We start from the raw sequence: 25,705 nt of genomic DNA, 5'->3' as shown, positions 1-25,705 counted from the left end.
TTTAATTTATTTGAATTTGAACCGAAGTAAAGTGTTCGTATATTTTGATGTATTCTGATATAAGTTTTAGTTTATGTAATGTTTAAAATTGTAATAAGTTGTAATAATCTTTCTTTATTTAATAATTGCTATGACCGCGACTGTTGGCTGACTGTGTGCGTTTGAATTGAACAAAAATGTTATTGTTGTAGCCTTAGATAGGTTAGAAATTAGATGAAACAAAAATACAGACAAAAATTGAAAAAAAAAAAAACGTTGTTTAATGTATAACACAGATTCAGACTGCAGATACTACCGAAAAGAACTGGCAAGAAACTCAGTATATCAACTTAGTGTATCACAAATCTTTGGATCTAAGATTTTATGTTCCTCAGGACTCATGGAAGTTCAGGTAACTGGTCCAAAACGAGTAATAGTAGACAGACAGTGAACAGCCTGTAAATTTCCCACTGCTGGACTAAGGCCTAATCTCCCATTAAGGAACATATTCTACTCCGATGTTGCAATGCGTGTTGGTGGAATGCACATGTGGCAGAATATCGATGAAATTAGACACATGCAGATTTTCTCACGATTTTTTCCTTCACCACCGAGAACGAGATGAATTATAAACACAAATTAAGCACATATATATATATAGTGGTGCTTGTCTGGGTTTCACTCCGAAATCATCTGTTAAGATGCACCGGTTCGAACCTTCTGAGTAATAAATTTTAATGAACATATTCTAAACATATATTCTAACTGTCGAAAACCTGTCGGATGAATCCGCCATCTTTATTCATGGGAAAAGCATACGTAAGTGTACTAATCCTTAATATTTGCTGTGAGTTATTTGATGTAAAGACAATAACAACCTCCAACTGAAATGTCATTATTAATGGTTGTAATTAGAAAAACAATGAAATCGGTTTATTTTAAATATAACAGCATTTTATTATTCATTGTATATATTATTTATTGGACAGGTCTGATTTATCTTTGGAGACTGCATGACTATCTAAATGTATTGATTTTTATATAATCGAAAAGAACAAAGCTACATTCTGTTCCAAGCCCATTAAAGATGGAATTTCAAGCAACCATTTCTTACTCAGTAAATGTGAGATGAGAAGAACCGGTAAGAAACTCAGAAGACACACTATGCCAACATATAAAATAAAAAGTTACATTAGTGAAATACAATTATATAAGTATACAATATATCTTGTATGGAAGTCAAAAGGTATTAGCTCGACACTTTTTTATATCTATATAGTCTTAAGCTTAGGGAAGGAGGTAGCTTTGATGAGGTTGTTAAATGACGATTCAAAATTGCTTGTAAAAGCCTACTTGAATAAAGTTTATTTTGATTTTATATATAATTTTTGATATATGAAAGTTTTTTTACGCGGATTAAAGTGAGTTTTGGTAGGAAACGCCACGTCAGGAAAATGAGTTATGCCTCCTTGCGGCATAGGAAAATTAACGTAATTAAATACTTATTCCTGGTACAAATAACGTCAAACGGCTTACTATAGTATAATATATTGATACAACTTATCCACATACACATCTCAACAGGACAAGATTTCACGATTCACCCCGACAAAAAGCCGGATCTCATCAAAACAATACAGCCTGATTCGAACACGATTCTATGTAATCTGATTGTTCGTCAAATGATTTGAAGAATATTTGCGGTTTGATGACGTCAGAGATCTTCAAGGAATCACATGGGGTTTTGTTACCTTGTAATAATATCTGCGTTGATCAGATCAGATACTTGGGTTTTGATTTGTAAATGTTAGTTTTTGAAATATTTATCGTCAATTTAAATGATTTATAATTTTAATTTTATACGTTAACTAGCTGTGCCCGCGACCTTATACGCCTTTGAATATATAAAAAAATATATATGTTTGTAGCCCAAGTTACTCCCTATTATATCAGCTATCTGTCAGTGAAAGTCTCGTCAAAATCGTTCCAGTCCAGAGATTAGACGGAACAAACGGAAACGGAACGGTATATGTACCGTGCATACATATCCATTGAGAAAAAAAGGGCTATTTTAATATTACAAACAGACATTCCGATTTTATCATATGTAGAGATATTGTGCTGAGATGACCCAGGTTAGTTGTCAGTCACATGTTCATTCCACCCACCCGTATTGGAACAGCTTGGTGGAATGTGTTCCAAATCCTCTTCATAATGGAAGAGGAGGCCTTATCCCAGCAGTGGGAAATGTACAGGCTGTTACTTTACTTTACTATTCATCATTTCTTTGGTCATCTACCTCTATATCCATCCAGGTAAATGCTCAAGACCTCACAAATAGGTCTTCACACCTAGCACATTATGTTTTGTAATTGTTTATGTTAATAAGTAAATAAAAGTTTAAATATATTCAACAGCATACACAAGGTCTGTTCAATAAAAAATCCGTACATTACATAAATAGTTTAAAAAACTTCCGCGTTTTTTTATATGCTTGTGAACTAATATATATGTAACAACCATTTTATTACATAGAACAATAAATGTTACACACCCACGTCTGTCCATCTGTCTGTAAACGCGATGTAGGTCTTGCAGCGATATCTAACTTGTTGACTTCCATACATAGTATATTATATAAAATATATAATGTATTTAAATAACAGGACTTGGTAGTTTTAAATGTTCAAAGAGAGTAACTACTTCTAAGAATTTCAGAATGTAACAACTTATATCCAAAAGTTGATATTATATACAACGAATTTGTCTTTATTTGCATATTTAACTAACAGCAAATAAAATTTTACTTTGTTTTTATGATTTTGGTCTAAAGTCATTAATAACTTCATTTGATGACGCATTTATATCTTAACGAGGAGAGACGGACACCATTCAAACCAAGGCTAAGGGATTATGACAATGAATTTTACTTGATGGTAGGGCTTTGTGCAAGCCCGTCTGGGTATGTACCATCCACTCATCAGTTATTCTACCGCCAAATAACAGTACTCAGTATTGATGTCTTCCGGTTCCAAGGGTGAGTGAGCCAGTGCAACTACAGGCACAAGGGACATAACGTCTTAGTTCCCAAGGTTGGTGGCGCATTGACGATGTAAAGAATAGTTCATATTTCTTACAGCGACATTGTCTATGGGTGATGGTCACTTACCATCAGGTGGCCCATATACTCGTCCGTCAACCTATTTCATAAAATAAAAAAAATATGATTTCGAGTACAAATCCAGACACCACCGCACATTCGTATATTAATTAGTGTTTATACTCATATCGTAAAAAGCATCATGCGGAAACTTGCATCTTTAATTTATTGAACGCCACATGAGACCCACCTATCCGCATTGGAGCAGCGTATGATAATCTCCAAGTTTCCCCTGGAGGGCTCAGCAGTGGGATACAGGCTGTTACTATACTTTAATTAAACATTTGAGTATTAATTATATAACTATACAATATATATTGCAATGGACAATCACATTTAAAACATTCTTTTAACGTTTAAGTATCTCAAGATCATATTTTGTAATCATATATATATATATATATATATATATATATATATATATATATATATATATATATATATATATAAAATAGGTTTTGTTTGTAAATTCTACATTGAAACACACATCTGATAGTTCATTAATTATATTGATATCTCGTATATTATATATGTGAAAGTAAATCTGTCTGTTTGTTGAGATTTCACTGTCGAAACACTGAACCTAATTTGATGAAAATTGTGATGAATCAAACTTAAACTCCAAGGAAAACTAACATATACGTGATACAATATTTATAGATGATAAAAAAGCGTGGAGTTAATACCTGTCGACTTCCAAGCAGGATATATTAATTTAAATAATTGTATTAACTAACATTACTTTGTATTTTTTTAATGTTGAAAATAAGTAACTATTGAGTTTCTTGCCGGTTCTTCTCGGTTGAATCTACTTTCGGAACCGGTGGTAGCTTCACTTAATTGTTAAATGACGATTCAAAAGTGCTTGTAAAAGCCCACTTGAATAAAGTTTATTTTGATTTTGATTGAAGCCGTGTACGACAACAAACCCATATATACAACCTATCAACCTGCCACAGCTTCACACGGGTACATTGCTAATACTATATATACTACAGAATTTTTCTTGTTTCTTTTCTATATTGTCCATGTATTATATACAAAAACATTCCTCTCGAATCACTCTATATATTTACAGAGACCGCATCAAAATCCGTTGCGTAATTTGAAATATCTAAGAATACATACAGACAGACAGAGGTAAGCGACTTTGTTTTATACTTTGTAATGATAATGATAAAATAGTGTGAAGTTAATAATACGATTTAAGTTACCCGTGTAATTATAATTATCAAAATGACTAATTATAGTTTCTTGCCGGTTCTTCTCGGTAGAATCCCCTTTCCGAAACGGTGTTAGTGGTACATTTAAACCAACAATGTAACATGACTGTTATGAGGCTACTTCAATTAAGAATAACTTGATTAATGATTGTTTTATACATCACGATATATAATTAAATTATAATCTATACATATCAAATTGGAGAGTCTGTTTGTAACATTAAAATAATCTAAATATTGTATATACAATACGTATAACAAAATAACATATTTTACTATGTCTGTCTGTCTGTTTGTTCTGGCTAATCTCTGGAACTGTTGGATCGATTTTGACGAGACTTTCACTGACGTATAGTTGATGTAAAAAGTAACTTAAGCTATTATCTTAGAATTACGTCCAAATACTGTACATCAACGACTTAATATCACAAAAGCTGCCTATACACAATTGATAAGATATACTATATATTGATAGTGTAACCTTTTTTATATAAATTAAGACGCGTACAAAGTCGCATTTACTGCTAGTACTAATATATAAATGTATATGTCACCGTAAGATTACAGAATTCCTTAGATAACAATCTAATATCGTGAGATTGTAAACTGTCGAAATATTGTGAACCGCGAAATATGATTGCAATTTAACGCATTATTTTTGACTATATGTATTGTAATCTAATGTTTAATTTGTTATTGTATATGTAACATGACATTAAAAAAAATAGATCCCGCTGACTTTCGATTCTTCTCAGGTCTGAGGTGTTAAATTCCGAACCGGTGGTAGATTTTTGACTATCAATAAGAAAGTGTAAACACTTCTATTTTGAATAAAGATTTTTGACTTTGAATTTGAATGTAAAATATATAAGTCTGGAAATAAGAATTAATCCAAAATAGTTTTATCGAAATTGATAAAATTTTTGGACGTATTTGAGGTGTGTTTAGATTGGGTAATGTAGATGGCGCTGCAGTCGGGAAGATTATTTTTTTTTTTAATTCAGTCGGACAAAATCGGGTTAAGTAACTAGTATAGAATAAACGTATCGTACTTTTTGTATGCGTCATCACCTTGACGTAGGCATTCTAACTGTATTGTGCAAGTGCATTGTCTGTGCCTCGAACACGCTGAATGGTTCAGCGGTTATAACACGAGAATATATTGTGATCATTATGGGTTCAAACCTGTGTAATTTAAATGTATTTAATTTGTAATATGCATCGCATGTTAGTGACAAAGGAATTCAACTTAGAACCGCTTAAGTAGTTTGCTACTTTTCACTGACTTTCTCCTAAACTATTAGGAGTTGGTACTGGATGACTTTTCCTTTCATACTCCTCTTTTATCCCTCCCTGATGAGTTGGATGGAGTTACATACTCCATTAAGTCATTTATTGTCACATTCCTCGTGTTTATAATGCGTTTTAAAAATAATATTATGTTTACTCTGTAAGTAAAGTGAGCCGATGGCTGCGGTTTCAAACCCAGGCAAGCAACAATGAATAGTCACGTACTTAATTTGTGTTCATAATTCATTTTGTGCTTGGCGGTGAAGGAAAATATCGTGAGGAAACCTTTATGTGTCTAATGTCATAGAAATGCCAAATGTGTATTCCACCAACCGGCATTGGAACTACTGAAATATATTCCCAACCTTCCTCAAAGGGAGAGGAGGCCTTAACCCAGCTGTGGGAATTTAACAGGCTGTTGTTGTTAAAATTCATTCTGTCTGACTGTGTGTTAACTTAAATCTATATAACTTAATATAATATAATTTTGAAAGTAACTCTGTTTGTCTGTCTATCTGTTGCTCTTTCACTATCAAACCAAATAACCGATTTTGATGAAATTATATGTGAAGCTTACTTGAACTTCAAAAAAGGGCATAGGCTAATTATTTAGCCTAACACATGACACCAACCCCCCATAGCGAAGCCACGGGCGACAACTTTACTTGGTGGTAGGGCTTTGTGCAAGCCCGTCTGGGTAGGTACCACCCACTCATCAGTTATTCTACCGCCAAATAACAGTACTCAGTATTGTTGTATTCCGGTCTGAAGGGTGAATGAGCCAGTGTAACTACATGCACAAGGGAATAACATCTTAGTTCCCTTGGTTGGTGGCGCATTGACGATGTAAGGAATAGTTAATATTTCTTACAGCGTCATTGTCTATGGGCGATGGTGACCACTTATCATCAGGTGGCCCATAAGCTCGTCCGCCAACATATATAATAAAAAAAAACTTGTGATTTAATATGTATAACTATATAATTAATACTCCATTGATGAAGAATTATTCACTATAATTGTTGTTTAAAGATAACGTTTCAAGGTTTAATACAAATGTTTTAAAGCGGTTACTGTCGGAGGTAAATCAGCGTTATGATTAATTGCTGCCTGCTTACATTTGCGTCATTAATGTAACGTATAGTACGACACAACTCAGATGTAGCATCAGCACATTCAATAAAACCGATTACTGTCGAGTCGAGTACTGTCGACATGGCCCAGTGGTTAGAACGCGTGCATCTTAACCGATGATTGCGGGCTTAAACCCAGGCAAGCACCGCAGATTCATGTGCTTAATTTGTCTTTATAATTCATCTCGTGCTCAGCGGTGAAGGAAAACATCGTGAGGAAACCTGCATGTGACAAATTGCATAGAAATTCTGCCACATGTGTATTCCACCAACCCGCATTGGAACAGCGTGGTGGAATATGTTCCAAACCTTCTCCTCAAAGGCAGAGGAGGCCTTTAGCCTATATTTGAATTTACAGGTTGTTGTTGTTTTGTTACTGCCGATTCACACAACGATAGAAATAGCTCCCTATCGCGCTATTCGACGCTATTCGTCGCTATAGATTCTCGCGTCAGTTCAACCCGAGAAAAGTAAATCGACGCGTCAAATTGACGAATATATTAGGTCGTATGACATTACAAGTTTATATATATAAGGTTATCCACAACACTTTATACATAGCGACTTACAACGTTAGAACTCTCTCTACTTACTCACGTCTATTGGAACTAACAGAATCCTTAAGAAACATAAAATACGATATAATCGGTCTCTCAGAAGTTAGAAAATACGGCAACAAAATAGAGGAACACGAGGAGTTCATTTTGTACTACATTGGCGAAACGCCTGGATTATATGGAGTGGGCTTTATGATTAAAAAACACCTGAAAAATTACATAAAATGTTTCAACGGACTATCGGAGAGAGTAGCACTACTCAAATTACAAATCAACAGCCTAGACTTAAGCATCATTCAAGTATACGCCCCAACAGAAATCGCGAAAGAAGAAGAACTAGAGATTTTCTACAGTACTGTTGACAATGCCATAAGACTCTCAGGAAATAACATAGTCGTCATGGGCGATTTTAACGCCAAAATTGGTCAACCCAAACCAAATGAAACCATCACTGGAAACTATGGCTACGGTAACAGAAACTGTAGAGGAAATAGACTCATCGACTTTGCCTATGAGAACAACCTGGCCATAATGAACACTTTTTTTAAAAAGAACAACAAGCAGAGATGGACTTGGAAAGCACCTGACGGCAATACAAAAAACGAAATAGATTACATCCTAACAAACCTATCGAGAAATGTAAACAATGTACAGGTTCTGAATATCGCATACCCTTCGGACCATAGACCCGTGAGGGCAGCTTTCAATATACTTCCAAAATCAAAAAGTCGCAGTTGGTTCGGTCGATGCCCCAAATCTCAGTTAAAGAACGAAAAAGAAGTTCAAACCTTTATTGATTCGTTAAACAACTTGTCAGTAGACATGCTAGACCACTGGAATGATAGGGACACCGTTCAAGCTTGCTACGATAAAATAATTAATGCAATAGATATCGCTATAAAAAGTACACAAGGGCTTACAAGTAGCACAAACACAGAGACAAAGCAAATTATATCAGCACGCACTAAGAAACTAATCAGCAGAAGAAAAGAAATACATAAGACTAAACCGAAAACAAGGGCTATGAAAATTGAGCTAAAAGCTCTTTACAAACTCATAAGTAAACGAATCAACCACGACTATAAGGTACATCGCACACAAACGATCAAAAAACATCTTCAAGCCACAGGCAGTGCCAAGAAAGCATACAAAGAATTAAAACCACATAAATCATGGATCGGAGAGTTAAAAAACAGTACTAAAACTACACAAAATAGATCGGAAATACTCAAAATAGCAAAACAATTTTACAAAGACCTATACAGCCCACCAAATCAGTCAACATATGAGCTACCGAGTCGTAACACAGAAAAAGCGATGGTTGCCTTCACCGAAGAGGAAGTAGCCAAAGGAATTAAAGCCCTGAAATCAGACAAAAGCCCTGGGCCTGACAGGATCACAAATGAAGTCATAAAAGCAGGATCGACGTGTCTTGTTACACCTCTCACACGACTGTTCAACATGATACTGACCAGTACAACCTCTCCACGACAATGGTCTGAATCGGAAACCATTCTGCTCTACAAAAAAGGAGATCCAGATAATATAAGCAATTACAGGCCAATAAGCCTACTACCATCATTATATAAACTTTTCTCGTCATTACTAGAAAAAAGGCTAAAAGAAACAACAGAAAAATTTCAACCCGTCGAACAGGCGGGCTTTCGTCGAGGCTTTTCCACAGTCGATCATATACACTCGCTAGAAATGCTTATAGAAAAATTCATAGAGTTCAACAAACCACTCTATATAGTTTTTATTGACTACCAAAAAGCTTTTGATACTTTACTCCACTCATCGATCTGGGAAGCTCTAATATCACAAGAAGTACCTTTACAATATATACAAGTCCTAAAAAACATATACGACAATAATACCAGCAGAGTGAAGTTGGAAACCACTGGACCACCCATACAAATAAAAAGAGGTGTTAGACAAGGAGACCCAATCTCTCCAACAATCTTCATAGCGGTGCTAGAGTCTATCATCGGCAAACTAAACTGGGAAAAAGTGGGCATAAACATATCCGGACGTTACCTGAACCATCTCAGATTTGCAGATGATATAGTTCTACTATCAGAAAGCACAACCCAACTACAGCTAATGATAAACTCTTTACATGAAGAAAGTCGTAAAGTAGGCTTGGAAATAAATTTAGATAAAACAAACGTCATGACGAATCATACTAAAATACCTATTTATCTCAGTAATCGACCGCTATCATATGCTGATGCTTACATTTACCTGGGAAAACAAATCTCCTTTAACGCACGCAACAACGAACTAGAAGCAGAGAGAAGGGTCAACATCACCTGGAAGAAATTTTGGAACCTCAAAGAAATCCTAAAAAGCGACATGTCCATAAATTTGAAAAGCAGAGTCATGAACACCTACCTACTCCCATCACTAACCTACGCTTGTCAAACGTGGAAATTCACAAACAAACTAAAAAATAAGATCATAACCAGCCAAAGAAGTATGGAGAGAAGCATCCTAAAAATCAAAAAGATATAAAAAATCCGCCATACCACCATAAGAGAGAAAACTAAAGTTATCGACGCACTTAGTTACTCACAGAAGCTAAAATGGCGATGGGCTGGACACATAGCCAGACTCAAAGATAATCGCTGGACCAAAACGACAACGTCATGGCTAGGACCATCGGGCCAGAGGAAAAGAGGTAGGCCAAATACGCGATGGATAGACGATGTCATAAAAATAGCAGGCACATACTGGATGCGAGAAGCTGAAGATAGAGAAAAATGGTCATCTTTGGAGGAGGCCTTTACCCTCCGTTGAGAGGGGTTCTTGTACCCATAAAATATAAAACGATTAAAAGAATATAGCACATAATTAATTAATGCATGCAAACTGTTTCGTGTATATGTATATATATATATATTTTCTTTTCTTTTTCTTTTAAACTGTTAATCTTTATTTAACCTAGATCTTTATTTGTTACAAGAAATAAAAGGCTTTTTATTTTATTTTATTATTATTTATTATATATAAGGTTATATTATATTAAGTTTGTGTAAAAATATCACATAAGAAATAAATATTGATAATTTGGGACAGCGTACTTAATTCGGATGTGATCGGTTTTACGAATTTTGCCGATGCTACATCTAAGTTGTGTCGTAATGTAATTAATTATTTGCATGGATAGCCTTATGTGTTCAACCTTACAGGCCATAATTAGTCTTTCGTGAAATGTTTGTGAACGTTAAATTGTTATTTTTTAATGGTTACGAGGATATTGGTGCTTTGAGACATATTAATCATTTCTTAAATGTCTTACGCTGATCTTAGGAGCTTAGATGTAACGTTCCTTGTGCTTCTCATAAATTAAGCGATCTAGTGCCTTAAGTGCGATCTAAGCTTAAAAAGTATTGTACACTGCATGGTAAACTAAAGTCATCAGATATCTTCGTAGCGTTTTTAATTGAAAGTCTTGGATAATATTGGGTTGTTTTTAACCCGTACCCAAAGAGTTAAAAGGGATCTTATTATTAGGATTCCACTATCGTCTATCTGTCCGTGATAGTAAGATAGCTTATTTGATAACACAGATGATACATTTATAATGGAGCTATATGAACAAATACTAAAAAAGTTAATAAAATGAATATTTAAGTGGGCTCGAATACAACGGATATAATTTTATTGACGTTTTTATAAATGGTACGGTACCCTTCGTACGTGAATCCGACCGATATTTATTTTGTAATATATATTAATTTTTTGCAAAAACAAATTTTCTCGTTCCTGAAGTATTAATAAATACATATAAATTGAAAATATATATTGTATTCCAATGATAAAACTAGTGAATAAAATTAATCTAAAATTTAGACATTTCATTTCATTGCATGTGATTTACTAATAGCTCTTCTATATATACTACAAATATTTAAAAAAAGGTAACTACTGAGTTTCTTGAACTCGTCTCGGTAGAATCTACTTTCCGAACCGGTGGTAGATTCACTTGATTATTAAATGACGATTTAAAAGTGCTTGTAACCTACTTGAATAAAGTATATTTTGATTTGATTAACCTCTCATTAATATTCCATGATAACATTTCGCCATCATTCAAAACGCCATATTTTAGTGAATCCATAATAAATACCATAGATTAATGACACAACAAATGACAAATCAGTCAACGTTTATTTATATTACTATAGTCAAGCACTAAATAAAATTAAGTTGTGAATAGTCCAATTTAGTTTCATATTTTATTACATATATAGTTTAGAACACTAACAACTATTTTTAATTATCCTATTATTAACTTAAGGATTAACACGGAAATTACTACTACTATTCTTGGCTTTAAAATTTAATTGAGTTTATTATCTCAACTGTACCGATCAATCTCTGTGTTTTCTCCATCCAGTACCGTAAATAGCCTTTTCTGCGCCCTGTGCGAGCTTCTATAACTGCGCCCTATTTAAGCAGACCCTTTGCCTATTTTACTGTCTCACTCACTTAAACTTAAACGCAGGTTCACTACTGCAAATGCGTTGCCCATTAACGATAAACACTAAACACAAATACACCCGTGCGCCAAAAAAATGAGCACGATGTATGTTTTTAATGATTCTAGCATGTAAGTTTACGTATTGGAATCGATTAATAGGGGCTTAGCGGAATCTTAACAAGAGAAAAACGAAAAAACAATAGTTCTGCCCAGTCTGTCTAGTCTTGCGACTCCGAGAGTCTACGCCCTGTGCCTGGGCACTGGTGGTACCGCCCTATTTACGCCACTGTCTCCGACCTACGTAACATTGGCGAAATAATCTGTGCCCTGTCTAAAAGCCATTAAACTAAGAATTGAACAGTAAAGCACTCACCTCTCTTCCACCGTCAAATTGGCGAGCTCTGGAATCCAGCACCAGTGCTGTTCCGGCACGATTGTCATGAAGATTTGCGAGAAATACACAAATGACACGAAGAAAGCGAACGGTATCATCATGAGAAACAGTATCTTCTGATATATTCCGAATTCGCCAACATATGGTAGCAAGTCGTCAAAGTCCGTGACTTTCTTCCTGTCTTCGTTATCTGTGCTTGAAGCTGTGTTATCTGTGCTGTCATTGGTGAAGCCTTTGTTGACGAAACTCCCTGATAGGTCGATATTTGATAGATTGTTATCTATGGATCCCGATTGGCGGTCTTCATCGCAGCATGAATTTCTCTCTTGTGGCGCCATCTTGTATGCTATGTTATCTGTGCTCTATTGTAAGTTGGACTTGATATCTGTAACAGAGAGAACTTAGTTAAAGTATATATTTACATAAATACAAAGCCTATACGTTGTAGCTAAAATAGAAAATCATTCGTGGCTAGAAATAATGTTACTTGTGAGACAGAGAAGTATGGAAGGAGAAGACATGCTGTGCCGACCCCAAATAAAATTGGGATAAGGGCAGGAGGATGATGGTGAAATAAATAAATACGAGACAACATCACATACATTACTCTGATTCAAATGTAAGTAGCTAAAGCACTTGTGTTTTTGAAAATCAGATGTAACGAAGGTACCACAAACACCCAGACCCAAGACAACATAGAAAACTAATGGCAATCTACATCGACTCGGCCGGGAATCGAACCCGGGACCTCGGAGTGTACCCATGAAAACCGGTTTACACACCACTCGACCACGGAGGTCGTCAAAACAATGGGATCTCAGGAAGTGTTCAATGCCTCTGTTGCTAAATTTAGAAAAAAATATTAAGGAACGCTTATTTGGAAAGGTTAGTATACAATTAATGAGTTTATGATTGATAGCATACTTTGGGAATGATGATTGCCTCCTAGTTATTTCTTATCACATTGATTACTGACGACCCATTCCGGCTTCGCACGGGTGCAATACTGATACTAAATATACTACAGAATTTGTTTATTAACGACATCACATTACAATCTTAAATTATCAAATATACTATATTGTCCATGTATTTTATACAAAAACCTTCCTCTTGAATCACTCTATCTATTAAAAAAAACCGCATCAAAATCCGTTGCGTAGTTTTAAAGATCTAAGCTTACATAGGGATATATATATATTTGTGTATATAGATGTAGTAAAAGTATAATAATTTAGTATATATTTATTTATTATATTATAGATATTTATGTAAGCGTAATACATATTATATTATAATTATTTTATATTATATCTATTATATTAAAATTGTTTCTTTTATATAATATTATTAAGAGTATCTAATGTTGCACTATTTATACCTGTTCTATAACACTATCTCTTACAGCTGTGGGTTGGCTGGAAGAAATTTCTTTTAGAAATAAGTCCGCCATTGTGAACAATAACTTCATGAGTAAAATTACCATGTAAAATTTCACAGTGCAATAAAGAGTATATAGGGACAGAGAAGCAACTTTGTTTTATACTATGTAAAAAACATAGTAAATATCCCGTATTTAATAAATGTAATAATAAAAATGACCATATCAATTTAAAATCTTATATAATGAATTATGATAAGGAAGAAGGAATTGAGAGCATAGTATTTGCACAAACATTTGTGTACAGAGCATTAGACAAACAGCAGACACATTAAAAGCTCATTCATATTAATTTTCCTAGAATAATTTATACACAAGAGCTCTTAGTTAATTAATGTTTGAAAACATTAATATATGACTTCCTGTATTCAAGTTTAATGCAAAATAATGCTTCCTCATTATTGACATATGTAGTTTATCATTATTTAATGCGGCAACATCTTTTTTTTTGTACATAATCTGTGGTCAACCTTGTAAATTAATAAATAATTTAAATTGTATAATACCAATATACCTTATGCTCGAATAAGTAAATAATATTACTTAAAGAGGTAAATATTTTGTTATTTTTTTTAAGTTTTTATGGTTGTAATTAGCCTTGGTTAAATATGAATTAAGTTTTTTGTTACTATTAATATATAGTATAAAAACTACACAGATCGTGTTACCATAAGAAATAAATAATTGCTTTTAATTAGTTTATATGAAGTTTTATCATTGATACTGCTTAAGTAAATGCAAAACTGTAATGTTTTATTATCAATAATATATATCCAAAACATCGCGATTTGAAGAAAATCTCTGCCTCGCACAACCTCTCTGTGGAACCTGCTTTAGCCGGCGGTTTTTCCGAACCGATGGAACCTTCAAGAAAAGAGTACTCTTTCCTTAAAGATGTCCATGGGTGATGGTAGTTACTTTCCAGAAAATGCTTTTACAAGCACTTTTGATTAGTCATTCAAACTCAAAAATAACTTTATTCAATATAGAAGTTTCTTATTGATGGTCAATTGAAACAGTTTGGAAAAGAAAATACCCAGACCTGAGAACCGGCGAAAGAAACTCAGCGGGTTCAATTTACAAGTTTTATCAATTACTGAATCTACCGCCGGTTCGGAATGTAGATTCTATCGATAACGGCAAGAAAATCAGCAATTCCTCTCTTTTTCCGGATTATGTATGGTCATAATTTGGACGTGTTTTAAGATTGATTTGTATACTAATTTCTGATTGCATTCTAACACGTTATCTATGTAAACGGTAAGCGTAATTATGAAATTGGTTATATGAGTAGCATACCGTCAAAGTTAAAGTCAAAAATCTTTAATCAAGATAGAAGTGTTTACACTTGCTTATTGATAGTCAAAAATCTACCACCGGTTCGGAATTTATTACTTCGGACCTGAGAAGAACAGGCGTAAGGGTTTGGAACATATTCCATCACGCTGTTCCAATGCGGGTTGGTGAAATGCACATGTGGCAGTATTTCGATGAATTAGACATACAGGTTTCCTCACGATGATTTCCTTCACCGCCGAGCACGAGATGAATTATAAACACAATTAAGCACATATATATAGTGGTGCTTGCCTTGGTTTGAAACCGAAGTCATCGGTTAAGATGCACAAGTTCTTACCACTGGGCCATCTGAGCTCAGTATATATATATATATAGTAAACATATATATACTTTAATTTCATGCTACGTATACAATAACAAACATAGTTTTGTTATTTGAAACAGCCAGTAAGTTAAAGTCTATTCGTGTTAAATCAACTGACGATAATAAATAACAATCCGCGTTTGCTAAAGGCCTTGCAGAATATATAAGTTAAATCAAATATATATTACTAGATGTAGACCGCGGTTTCGCTCGCGTTAGGGATAAAAGGCAATAAAGTAGCCTATGTCCTTCCTTGGGTTTAAATTTATTTTATTTGTAAGTAATATTAACTATTCCTTACATCGTTAATGCGCCACCAACCTTTGGAACTAAGATGTTATGTCCCATGTGCCTGTAGTTACACTGGCTCACTCACCCTTCAAACCGGAACACAACAATACTGCTTACTGTTTTTTTAGCGGTAGAATATTTGATGAGTGGGTGGTACCTACCCAGGCGGGCTTGCACTTAAAATGCTGATCATGTCACGGCCAAAATTAAATCACAAGGAAATAATATTTAACGCTTTAATTAAAAATGACATATTATATTACTGTTTTTAGCAGAATTTTAACATTTTTAAAACTAAAATACATAAATGTTTAATTAATAATTAAATGTTTTATTTAAATTTATTTAATGTCGGTTTTTATATCGATTTAAGTAAATTATTAATTCACCAGGAAATGCATTTGTTTAATATTTAATGTTATATATGACTCATTATTTTAAATTAAAATATATTATATGATATTATGTTATATTTTATTTAATATATTTTTATTAAATTTAATGTAAAGCTCTGAGCTGAGCCGATGTGTCACAGTGGTTAGAGTGCATACCTCTTAAGCGATTATTGCGGGCTCAAACCCAGGCAAGCACCGCTGAATATTCATATGCCTAATTTGTGTTTATAGTTCACCTCCATCTCGACGGTAAAGGAAAACCTAAATGTGTCTAATTTCAATGAAATTCTGCCACGTGTGAAACCATTGGAGCAGCGAAGTGGAATATGTTCCAAACTTTCTCCTCATAGGGAGAGCATTGTCTAACCAAATGTGATCAAAATATGGAAGGTAGTACATTCCCGTGCCACAGTGTGCACGTAAAACCTTTTTTGCGGTTCAACTCTTTATATGTTGGATTTGCTGTGGTATTGGATTATGTGTGTGCACTATAATATGTGTTACGTAGATTTCGTCGAGACCGAAAAAGGATCATTAAGAAGAGATACGTAAATTCGTATCACATATAATATTCTCAAACGTAAATATATTTTTTATACAAATTCATAAAAATATGTGTTAGAGTTATTTTTTGTTACACATTATATAACTATAATTTATTAGAATAATTTAGTTAATAATATAACGATTGACTATTTCTAGAATATGTTGTAATGTAATATTTTAATTGTACACGATTAATACTGGCCGATTCTCTGATACTGGCCGGTAAGAAAGAGAATGTCAAGAAATCGTAAGCGGCGGCAATGTTTGGTGATATTTATTTTTATTAATTTGGAAATAATGAGAATGAGAGGCTGAATTTAATATAAAATACGGGATGTATTGTAAAACACGAATTAGTGGATAAAAATGAATGTGAAAATAGTGTTAATAAATGAATCTGGAAGAATATCGTTGTTTAAACTCGTGACCATCCTAAAATATGTAAAGTCGTTTATAATTTACGAGTGTTTTGAAATCATTTTGACGATTAAGTTTTTTTTTTTGACATCCGGTTTGTACAATCTGGAGACCGTGAAATTGTAACCGAAATCGGAATGAATAATTAATATTTAATTAACATAACTAAACGGATGTCGTTCGATAAATAGTATGTAATTCTTTTTTGAGTTTTCTTTGACGGACAGCGCCCGTAATTCTAATACAATTTAACAAAGAAAGTTATTATTGTATTAAGTTACTCCTAATTATATCAGCTGTCTCTCAGTGAAAGTCCCATCAAAATCGGTCCAGTGGTTCCAGAGATTAGCCGGAATAAAAAGATAGTAAAAATGTTATATTGGTATATGTACCGTGTTTACATACTTATGCATTTAGTATAACGGAATTATTTAAATATTACAAACAGACACTCCAATTTTATTGTATGTACAGATAAGACATATATGTTTGATATGAGAACAAGATACTATATTTATGTAAGTTTGAGTTAGGTATATCTAAGTGACCACAACACAACAACTTTACAAAGCTCGATTTAATTTGGTGAAAGAAATTCAACAACAAACAACAACAGCCTGTAAATTCCCAATGCTGGGCTAAAGACCTCCTCTCCCTTTCAGGAGAAGGTTTGTAACATATTCCACCACGCTGTTCCAATGCGGGTTGGTGGAATACACATGTGGCAGAATTTCTATGAAATTACACACATGCAGGTTTCCTCACGACGTTTTCCTTCACGAGAGCACGAGATGAATTATAAAGACAAATTAAGCACATGAACCAGCGGTGCTTGCCTGGGTTTGAACCCGCAATCATCGGATAAGATGCACGCGTTCTAACCACTGGGCCATCTCGACTCGTAAAAGAACTACAAATTAGTCCAATCGAATTATAACAGCCTGTAAATTTCCCACTGTTGGGGATCAGGTGTCCCCTTTTGAGGGGGTTTGTAACGTATACATATATAACCACCACGCTGTTCAAATGCGGGTTGGTGGAACATCGAAAAATCTAATTATATGAACTTTATTCAAGCTGTTACAACCATTTTTTATAGTATCTAATTAGTAAATCATAAATCACTCATTATGTAGATCATGAATTTATTGCAACATATTTAAAAACTTTAATTAATGAACCTGAAGGCTACTATCCGTTTAAGAAAGGCATAAGTTACACAGACAAGTGCTTAGCGATTTTGAACTCTATTTGTTGAAACAGTAAAGGTTATAGAAAGTGTTATGTATTTATGTAATTAATGCAGTAAGTGATAATTACAATTTGCACCAAGTGATAGGTATGTCTGTGTGTTCGCGTTAGCCTTGAAAGCTTGAGCTTTCCGGGATATCTGTCAACTATCTCAAGTATAGCTAAAAACTGGTTACTGTACAAACTGCTCTAAATACCGAACCAGTTTAAATTAACTGAGTTTTTCAATTTGATTGAATCTATATATCTTTGTGCAAATACACTTTTTTAAGTTACTTTGTGTCGTAAAGCAATACAAACGCAAGTTTGAAATGAAGGCATTATTTCTGCTGAGAATCTAGAATACTTATATATTCTAGAAGAATGAACTCTACTCTTCCAAAAAACTGAACAACTCTTAAAGCCATAAGGGGTGGGGGGGCTAGTATGCGCGTCTCGTACAATTTATACGCAAACATATATACGTGGGATTGTAGTGTGTAACGTTTTAAATTAACATACACACACACACACATACTTTAGAGAGATTGCTTTAGCAATAAGACCGCCTTTGCACGCTCTTATTTTATTGTCTTTGTTGTAATTGTTCTCTTTAATGGTAGGTATGTCCTTTCATTGTGTGTGCAATAAAGTATTAAATAAATAAATAAAAATACTTTCTTTCTCCTTATCTTTCATTGTTTTTAATTCATTATGTATAATTTGGTTAAGTTCTTATATGTATAATTTAGCTTCAAGAAGTAAATAATGGAAGAGCACACTGGTTCGTTGTGGTGATTCGTTTGCTTGTCACAAGAACCAGGGAACTCATTTTTTGTTGTAAATCATTTTTTATGAATAAAGTATATATTTAAAATGAGGAGGCTGGTGTGATAAGCGATTTCACGGTGAGAAGTAGATTTTTATATACGCTTATATCAAAAATAACGCCAAGGTATCGTATAGTTTCAAAATATTTCGATCATATTGCTCTTCGTCTATCAGATAACAACAGTTGGTTATGGCGGGCAAAGTGAAAGGTACAATACTCATGCCCGAACACATAGTCATTAATTTGACCAGGTAATTCTCATTGTACACATGACAACCAAAGCCGTATTTATACGTATATTTGCAACAATTAAGTTCTAAGCCTATAGTTACACATACACTAAAGCCAGAAAGAGATAGCTGTCCATTATCTATCACTTTCACCCTAAATAATATCATATTATAGAGTTTAGACAAAGGATTAATTAATCAAGCATACGACAAACATAACCGTAACCTCGCCATTAAAATAATTAATCTTTGCAAAATAAAACATACGAGGTCATTTTAAAATATAATGACTATATACAACGTTAATCTATTCTAAGCTATTAGGCCTTGTATTTCTTGAGTTCAAACCCTAGGTGCCCCAGTATAAGGTCATATAGCAAGAAATACAGTGGCGGCAAGTTTGGAAATTAATAACTTAATATACCCGTAAACAAACCGTATTGGATTAGCTTGTAAGACCAGAACCTTGTTATTAGCCTGACCTGTGTTCATCAGTGGAGCATTTATACTAAATATGCTTTCCGAGTCATTCCCGGAGTCTGATAAGAGTCTGTAAGGTGATTGATTGATATTCCCTTGAGTAAAAAGCGTGAAAAGTCTAGGTTTTCTTTTGTTTTAATTTAAGACCATTTTCGAACAATAGCCAATGACAACCTAGGTTACCTAGCTTGGTTCTGAATGTTTCGTGTCTTGAAGTTGATACTCGGAACTTTAAGACACGTATAAACTTAAAGTAAAGTAACAAATAAATCTACAGAGCTTCCTCCTTCATTAAATAGAAGATCTCAGGTAGACAATGAGCTGATCCACACACATATATTATGTATAACTTAGCAACTTCCAACCTTGGAACTGGTATTGTACTTCTGTAACGAAAACTATTAGAATGTCGTGAATCCCTGGACTTTGAAAATATAAGGACTTTCTTAACTATGATAACATATATTTATGAAGTGTCTTAAAAGTAAATATTTAAACCCACTAAAGGATATAGTATTGCCCTTCCGAAATTTGCTGATTTATACATAAAAAATCGATACATATTACATATTTTGATATTTATTTTTAGTTAGTTTTGACGACCTCCGTGGTCTAGTAGAGTGTACACCGGGAGTGTGTATACTCTGAGGTCCCGGGTTCCCTTCCCGGCCGGGTCGATGTAAAAGAAGATCATTCCATGTTATCTTGGATCTGGGTGTTTGTGGCACCCTCGTTATTTATGATTTTCCATTACACAAGTGCATTAGCTACTTACATTGGGATCAGAGTAATGTATGTGATGTTATCCAATATATTTTTTTTTTATAATATTTAAAACATATACCGTTTAAATGCAAAGAGTGACACTCAACTACCTCCCATAGTCAATGGAGGGGAGGGTTCAGGGCTTTCCGTGTGGACGCATCCTAATACGGCATAAATCAAGTGTACGCAGTATTCAAGGATTTAATTTCGTAATGTCGCACGTTCACCGACTAACTCAAGCGAGGTAAAACATAGAATAAATTGTACACTAAGATTCCACAGTTATTTTAAACTTGAACAATTAAACAATTTAATGCTCATGTCAAAAATACATTTATAGATACGGTATTACTCGATAAAAGATTATGTTAAAGATAGAGCTAGACATAATAATTATTGATTTATAAAATACTTCCTAGTGGGTGAGGTCGATACAAAATAAACCTGTGTAACTAATATATAACCTGTGTAAAAAATCGGTTCAACTGTTTCAAATATTAACCAGAACAAACAATCAGAGAGACAGACAGACAAAAATTGTAAAAACAATTATTTTGCTATGCATATGTACGTATTGTAAGCCTATAAAGTATTTTAAATATAATATTTATAAATAATCATTAAAGGTTATCTATATTATAACTTCTATCTGTTGAGCTATATTCAGTCACAGAATTATATGAATGTAATGAATACTTTTTGGTTTGACATTTTTATAAATAAAAGTAGAAATAGAATGTTATTAAGTTTGACATGGGAATTGTTAATCTGCTTTTAAATACGGAAGATAATGGATGATTGTAAAAAAAACTGTAAAAATAAATATTGTTTATGGTTATATTATTTGATGTTCCTGTTTATCTGAAGATAGGTCTACAGTATACACACGCATTTAGTTAAACGCGATTATTTTAATATTACAAATAGACATTATTATGTATATAGATGATCATATTTATAAATGAATATAGCAAATATATTTATTGTGGAGTTTCCAATAGTATATATAAATAAATATAAAGAAATTGTATAATAACTCATTTGTTAAACATTGGGGGATAACTTCATATTTCTTTGTTTTAAAAAACCTTTTAATCTATACTAATATTATAAAGAGGAAAACTTTATTTATTTGTTTGTAATCAATGATATTCTACTAAACAGATATGTTATACCCACACTAAACAACAGAAAAGTGTGCCGCGCCGGGGACCGTTTATTTTACATTTCGTTACAAGTAAAAAGGATAGCTTGATAACAACAATAAGTAAAAGGGATAACTAGATATTTTAATTACGCAAAACTTATTCCTACATAATTATGATGTATTATAACGTATTACTGGCATAATTATGATGAAAACGACTAATGGCAAACGTCCCAATTAGGACGTTTTCTAGTCTTCACTTTTTGCAAGTTAATGACATATCTGTTTACTAGAACATCATTGTTTGCATTGAATAAGCACAACAACTACTGGACCGAATAAAAAAATTCTTTCAGCATTCAAAAGCATTATCCAAGAGTAACATAGGCTATATTTATGGCTAGAAAAGATAAGGAATCCTTACTAAAACTTAACTAACCTAACCCAAGGTGGTAAAAAACCTTTGTCCATCCGTGCGAAGCTGGGACGGGCTAGTTACTCATAAAGAATCTTACCGTTCACTTTTACAATGAGAAATACGTATAACTTAAATGCAAACTTTAGGTATAATCTGTGGCAGTACATGTTTAGACCCTTAGTCTACAACTACTGGCAATCCCAACACTATCATGAATAAAAGTCATCCTGAAAATATGGTCTAGAACACTATCACTACATAGTATAAAACAAAGTCACTTTCTCCATCCCTATGTCCCTTATGCATGCTTAAATCTTTCAAACTACCCAATTGTGATGCGATTTTTTTCAATAGATAGAGTGATTTGAGAAGAAGGTTTTAATATATAATACATGGACAATTTAATAAAGAAACACTGATAATTTTAGAAGTTTCCACTGTGATGTCATATTATTACATCCGTGCGAAGTCATGGGCGGGTTTCTAGTTACATTTTAAGTTGAATTGAAAACGTATAAGATCCGAGATGGCCCAGTGGTACACACGTGCATCTTAACTGATGATTGCGAGTTCAAACCCAAGCAAGCATCACTGAATATTCATGTCCTTAATTAGTGTTTATAATTAATCTCGTGCTAGGCGGTGAAGGAAAACATCGTGAAACCTGCATGTGTTTAAGTTCATAGAAATTCTGCCACATGTGTATTCCACCAACCCGCATTGGAACAGCTTGGTATACGAGTATGGTCCAAAGCAAAAATACCTCGTCCGATAAATAATTATATAACTTCTATAAGTTTTAGAGTTACCTACCATTTTTTTATATCTTTTGTCATTCGATATGCATTATCGATTAAAATGAAATAATCGAGATGAATCACCGATTATCGAGGTCGTAGACTCCTAGTACTAACCTAGTTCTAGTTTTGAGATGCGATCGAGTTTAAGTAAAAACCCTTATCGCAATGTATTAAGAGCGAAAATCGTGTAAATCGTAATTCTCTTTAGATTACAATGACCTCAATAAGTTGTAATCACGAAGCCGAGCCATTGATTCGTAATAACTCGGAGGTGTTATAATTATTCACTGATTATAATTAATTAAGCTATATTAAGATTTGATTTGAACAATTAATACATTAAACTAGCGAACCGGCCCGGCTTTACACGTGTCTAAAATGATCAGTGTTTCTTTACTGTATTGTCCGTGTATTATATACAAAAACCTTCCTCTCGAATCAGTCTATCAATTAAAATAACCGCATCAAAATCAGATGTGTAATTTGAAAGATCTAAGCATACAAAAGGACAAACAGCGGTAAACGACTTTGTTTTATACTATACTAGCGACTCGCCCCGACTTCGCACGGGTGTAATGCTGATTTTAATTAATATACTATAGACTTTATTTAATTACGACATCACATTAGAAACTTCTAAAATATCAGTGTGCCTTTACTATTTTGACCATGTATTATATACAAAAACCTTCCTCTCGAATCAGTCTATCTATTTAAAAAACTACATCAAAATCCGTTAAGTAAATTTAAAGATCTAAGCATACATATCGACAGACATTTTTAATAGATAGAGTGATTCGAGAGGAAGGTTTTTGTATATATAGGGTTATTGGTAATTCGACGTAGGCTATATTACAAAATGTCTTACTTATAACTTAGCTATTGAACTGTTTCTATGTTTAAATTTAATTTTAAACTTGTATTAAGTAAATAGGTTAAGTGAGTAAGTAAGATTTTTTTTACATTGAATATTATTTTTAATTAATATTGTGGGAATTTTAAAAGAGCGACCTTTAGTACAAATTCGGTATAAATTTTTCAAGTTTTCATTTTTGACAAATCTTGAAAAAAACTTAAAAAACGTGATAACTCGAAAATGGTTCACTTTTGGATTATGCATGGGGGATAAAATTATTGCAAATAGTCACCCCTATCACTTCTTATACGTCGAATTACCAATAACCCTGTATACATGCACAATATAGTAAAGAAACACTGATAGTTTTACAAGTTTCTAATGTGATGTCGTAAATAAACAAATTCAACATATTTAGCAACTATAAATCTGTGATAATACTCAAAATATTCTTTATTCAAATAGGCATGAAACACTTTTCAATCATCACATCAAACGGTTCAGAAAAATAAATCTACAAAGATAACAAATGCCGCATCCAAGCGACCTTGTAACATAGTTCCTTGGCAGCCGTTTGTCGTTGTAAAAAAACTAATAACTTTATTATTGACAGATTATATAATTGATGTAATTTTAGTGTAAGTTTTAGACCAAGTCGTGTTTTATGTAATTGTTATGAATTTGATTTAAAAAACGAGTAATTACTGAGTTTCTTGCCGGTTTTCACGGAAGAATATATACTTGACGTTGTTAGAAGTGTCCATATCGGACCTCCATTGTCGTACGTTTGCTGAATAAGCACTGGTCACCATTATCATTTCCACCAGAACGACAATTAATAAATATGTCGCAAAAAGCACCAAAAAAATATAAATAAAAGTGAAAATATAAAAAAAATACTTATGTCCACTCGTGCGGAGCCGAGACAGACCGCTAGTTAATCCATACTAATAAAAATAAAAGTAACTCTGTCTGTCAGTAGCTCATACGTAATAGGCTTTTTTTTTATAATGTATGTTTTTTTCAATCTCGAGATTGTAAACACAACTTATGAACATTAAAATTCATTGATAATTATCGAATTTAAATTTAATGTATATATTTGAATACAATTAAGGCATTAATACAAATAAATATTTATGTAAATTTTTCTCAGGTATTTGAAGTGTTTAATATTATTTGACGATCTCTGTGGTCGAATGGTATGTTTATGTGTTTTTAATGTGTATTATTTGACAACGGTTTTCATAGGTACGCACGCCACTTCGATGTCCTGGGTTCGACTCCCGGCCGAATCGATGTAGAAAAAGTTCATTAGTTCTCTATATTGTCTTGGGTCTGGGTGTTTGTGGTACCGTCGTTACTTCTGGTTTTCCACAACACAAGTGCTTTAGCTACTTACATTGATCAGAGCAATGTATGTGATGTTGTCCAATATTTATTTACTTATAATTATATAATAAAATAGAAACATTATTTTGCAAGATAGTTATTATTTATAACAATTTGGACCTCGTGGACTAATCAAACACGGCATTAGACATGCATCAAGTGTTGCCAGCCTTGGGAACAGACATTTAACGTGTCTCGTGTAATTACACCGACTCACTGACCCTCCAAAACGGAAAAACGTCCATTGTTTTACGATAACACCTCGCATATTTGCGTTTGAATAATTTAAGCTAACGTTATATCATTGGATGTGTGAATATTAAAATCACTGCTGATTATTTTGCGCTATTGGGTAAGTGGTCACCATCGTCAACACCATGACACTGTGAGAAACATTAACGCCACCTTGAGAACTAAGATGTTATGTCCTTTATTCATAGTTACACTGGCTCACTCACTCTTCAAACCGGAACACCGCCGACATTGAGAACTAAGATGTTATGTCCTCTGTGCCTGTAGTTACACTGGCTTCCGGTTTGAAAGGTACCCTTCAAACCGGAACAAACAACAATATCAAGTA

General features: G+C 33.5%; 1 protein-coding gene across 2 annotated transcripts in view; it reads right to left on the bottom strand.

Moving 5' to 3' along the window:
• Positions 1-25,705, bottom strand: part of LOC124541967 (organic cation transporter protein-like) — a 51,499-nt gene that overhangs the window by 22,873 nt on the left and 2,921 nt on the right. For both annotated transcript variants that reach the window (XM_047119906.1, XM_047119907.1), the window contains exon 2: positions 12,202-12,607. In XM_047119906.1, the coding sequence (XP_046975862.1) occupies positions 12,202-12,560 (359 nt within the window). In that variant the 5' untranslated portion in view covers positions 12,561-12,607. The remainder of the gene's footprint in view (positions 1-12,201; positions 12,608-25,705) is intronic.

Source organism: Vanessa cardui, chromosome 29 (genome assembly GCF_905220365.1).
Source record: "Vanessa cardui chromosome 29, ilVanCard2.1, whole genome shotgun sequence".
Lineage (NCBI taxonomy): Eukaryota > Metazoa > Arthropoda > Insecta > Lepidoptera > Nymphalidae > Vanessa > Vanessa cardui.
Note: the sequence above shows the minus strand (reverse complement) of the source record. Positions and strands in the feature narration are given on the sequence as shown.